This window comes from Babylonia areolata, chromosome 35 (assembly GCF_041734735.1).
Source record: "Babylonia areolata isolate BAREFJ2019XMU chromosome 35, ASM4173473v1, whole genome shotgun sequence".
NCBI classification, from domain to species: Eukaryota; Metazoa; Mollusca; class Gastropoda; order Neogastropoda; family Buccinidae; genus Babylonia; species Babylonia areolata.
The window spans coordinates 4810095-4812594 of NC_134910.1; the positions used below are offsets into that span (position 1 = coordinate 4810095).

At 45.0% G+C, this 2500-nt stretch overlaps 1 protein-coding gene across 1 annotated transcript in view; it reads left to right on the forward strand.

The window, feature by feature from the left end:
* Window positions 1-1612, forward strand: part of LOC143277769 (uncharacterized) — an 86633-nt gene extending 85021 nt beyond the window's left edge. Inside the window, exon 38 of the mRNA XM_076582670.1 lies at window positions 1471-1612. Within this exon, the coding sequence (XP_076438785.1) occupies window positions 1471-1612 (142 nt within the window). The remainder of the gene's footprint in view (window positions 1-1470) is intronic.
* Window positions 1613-2500: the final 888 nt, after the last annotated feature.

The window sequence follows — 2500 nt, forward strand, 5'->3', positions numbered from 1 at the left end:
TTCGATATACCATCCGAAGGCTTATCACGAGCACAGCACACAACACACAACATGTTTTGTGTATCATCCGAAGGCTTATCACGAGCACAGCACAAAACATGTGTTGTATACCATCCAAAAGCTTATCACGATGCACAGCACATATAACATGTTCGATATACCATCCGAAGGCTTATCACCAGCACAACACAGCACAGAACATGTTTTGTGTTCTATCCAAAGGCTTATCACAACACAGCACAGAACATGTTTTGTGTTCCATCCAAAGGCTTATCACCAGCACAACACAGCAAAGAACATGTCTTGTGTACCACCCAAAGGCTTATCACCACCACAGCACAACACAGAACATGTTTTGTGTACCACCCAAAGGCTTATCACGAGCACAGCACAACACAGAACATGTTTTGTGTACCACCCAAAGGCTTATCACGAGCACAGCACAACACAGAACATGTTTTGTGTACCACCCAAAGGCTTATCACGAGCACAGCACAGCACAGAAAATGCTTTGTATACCACCCAAAGGCTTATCACGAGCACAGCACAACACAGAACATGTTTTGTGTACCACCCAAAGGCTTATCACGAGCACAACACAACACAGAACATGTTTTGTGTACCACCCAAAGGCTTATCACGAGCACAGCACAACACAGAACATGTTTTGTGTACCACCCAAAGGCTTATCACGAGCACAGCACAACACAGAACATGTTTTGTGTACCACCCAAAGGCTTATCACGAGCACAGCACAGCACAGAACATGTTTTGTGTACCACCCAAAGGCTTATCACGAGCACAGCACAACACAGAACATGTTTTGTGTACCACCCAAAGGCTTATCACGAGCACAGCACAACACAGAACATGTTTTGTGTACCACCCAAAGGCTTATCACGAGCACAACACCCAACAACAGTCTCTGGTCCGCAACACACATAAATCACGTGATGGAAAGTGGAACTGGAAAGTCAAACAGCAAAACATGTTCAGAGGAAAGTAAAACAGGGAATAAAACATCTTTAACCCTATGGCTGCTGCCCACGTACGTGTATGTTGTTGGTCAGCAATGTACTGCCACCAAAAGCACACAGACTGAGCTGACAAGTCAGGGTGTGCAGCCACCAGCACCAGGTATTCCTGTGCATTTCTTCCTCAAAAGGTTTCGCTCTAATTTTGTTCAGCACAGTCAATGCTTAATGTAAAGAGCACAAAAAATGCAGTAACTGCCTTTAAAATCCATCGCCAGGGTTTGGGTGGCAGGCCTGGCTGACCAGCAGATAAAAATAAGAAGAACCTGGCCGCCAGCAAAATAAATAATAAATAAATAAATAAATAAAATTAAATAATAATTGCCAGGCTGTTTGGGTTTTTTTTGTTTTGTTTTTTTTTTTTCAAAGGATCGGCAGTCCCAGTGAGGGCTTATTCAAGCCCAGATGATTTTTTTTCCTCGTTGGTATTGTCCAGGGGTGACCTATCAGAGCTGAAGGACCAAGTGCACGATCTGGAATCTGAACAGGACGATGACGCCAGTGCCACAACCGCCACCGAGAACGATGAGGATGCTGAAACCGAACTTGAATCTTCTGTGGCAGAGAGTACGGTCTGAGCAACACTTCAGGCAGGGGTTGGGGGGAAGGGGGGGTGCTGGGTGGGTGGGTGTGTGGGGGTGAGACCTGGGAGTTATGGAGGAGAGGGGGGGGTCTATAATTGATTGTCTGTGTCTGGCACTCTTGTCTCTGTCTCTGTCTCTCGATCTCGAATTTTGCGTCTGTCGCTGAGTCAGTCTGTCTCTTTTGTTTTCGAGTCTCTTTGTCTGTCTGTCTCTGTCACTCGTTCTCTTTCCCTCTGTTTTCTCTGTGTCAGTTTTGGGAATGTCTTGTATTGAGTTTTGCACATTCTGTGACATCTCTTTAATAAAGATCTTCAGTTGAATTATCATTTTGGAGTGTCTTATATTTGTACTGATTTTTTTTTTTTTTTAAAGTCAAACATTGAGAAAGTGATATATAATACTTTCGGGTCACACTTTCAGCTTGAAATATTGAGGGGTTGTTTGACACAGTATGGGTTTGTGTGTGTGTGTGTGTGTGTGTGTGTGTGATCTCCCAGGTCAACATAATTATGTGCAGACCTGTTAGTGCCTGAACCCCCTACGTGTGTATACGCACGCAGATCAAATACGCACGCTAAAGATCATATAACCCGTGTCAGCGTTCGGTGTTTTTTTTATGGCAACAAAAGCATACCCAGCATGCACACCCCCGAAAACGGAGTATGGCTACCTACGTGGTGGGGGGCGGGGGGGGGGGGAGGTAAATAAACAAAATGGTCCTACACATAAAATGTTACATGTCTGTATGAGTGTATCTGTGCTTGACTGAAACCCAGTCTAATGACACAGGAACCGAATGATGAGCGCCCATTGGCAGCTGTGCAAATGACCCCCGTGTTTGTAAAACGCTTAGAGCTAGATCTCCGACCGAAGACGGGCGCT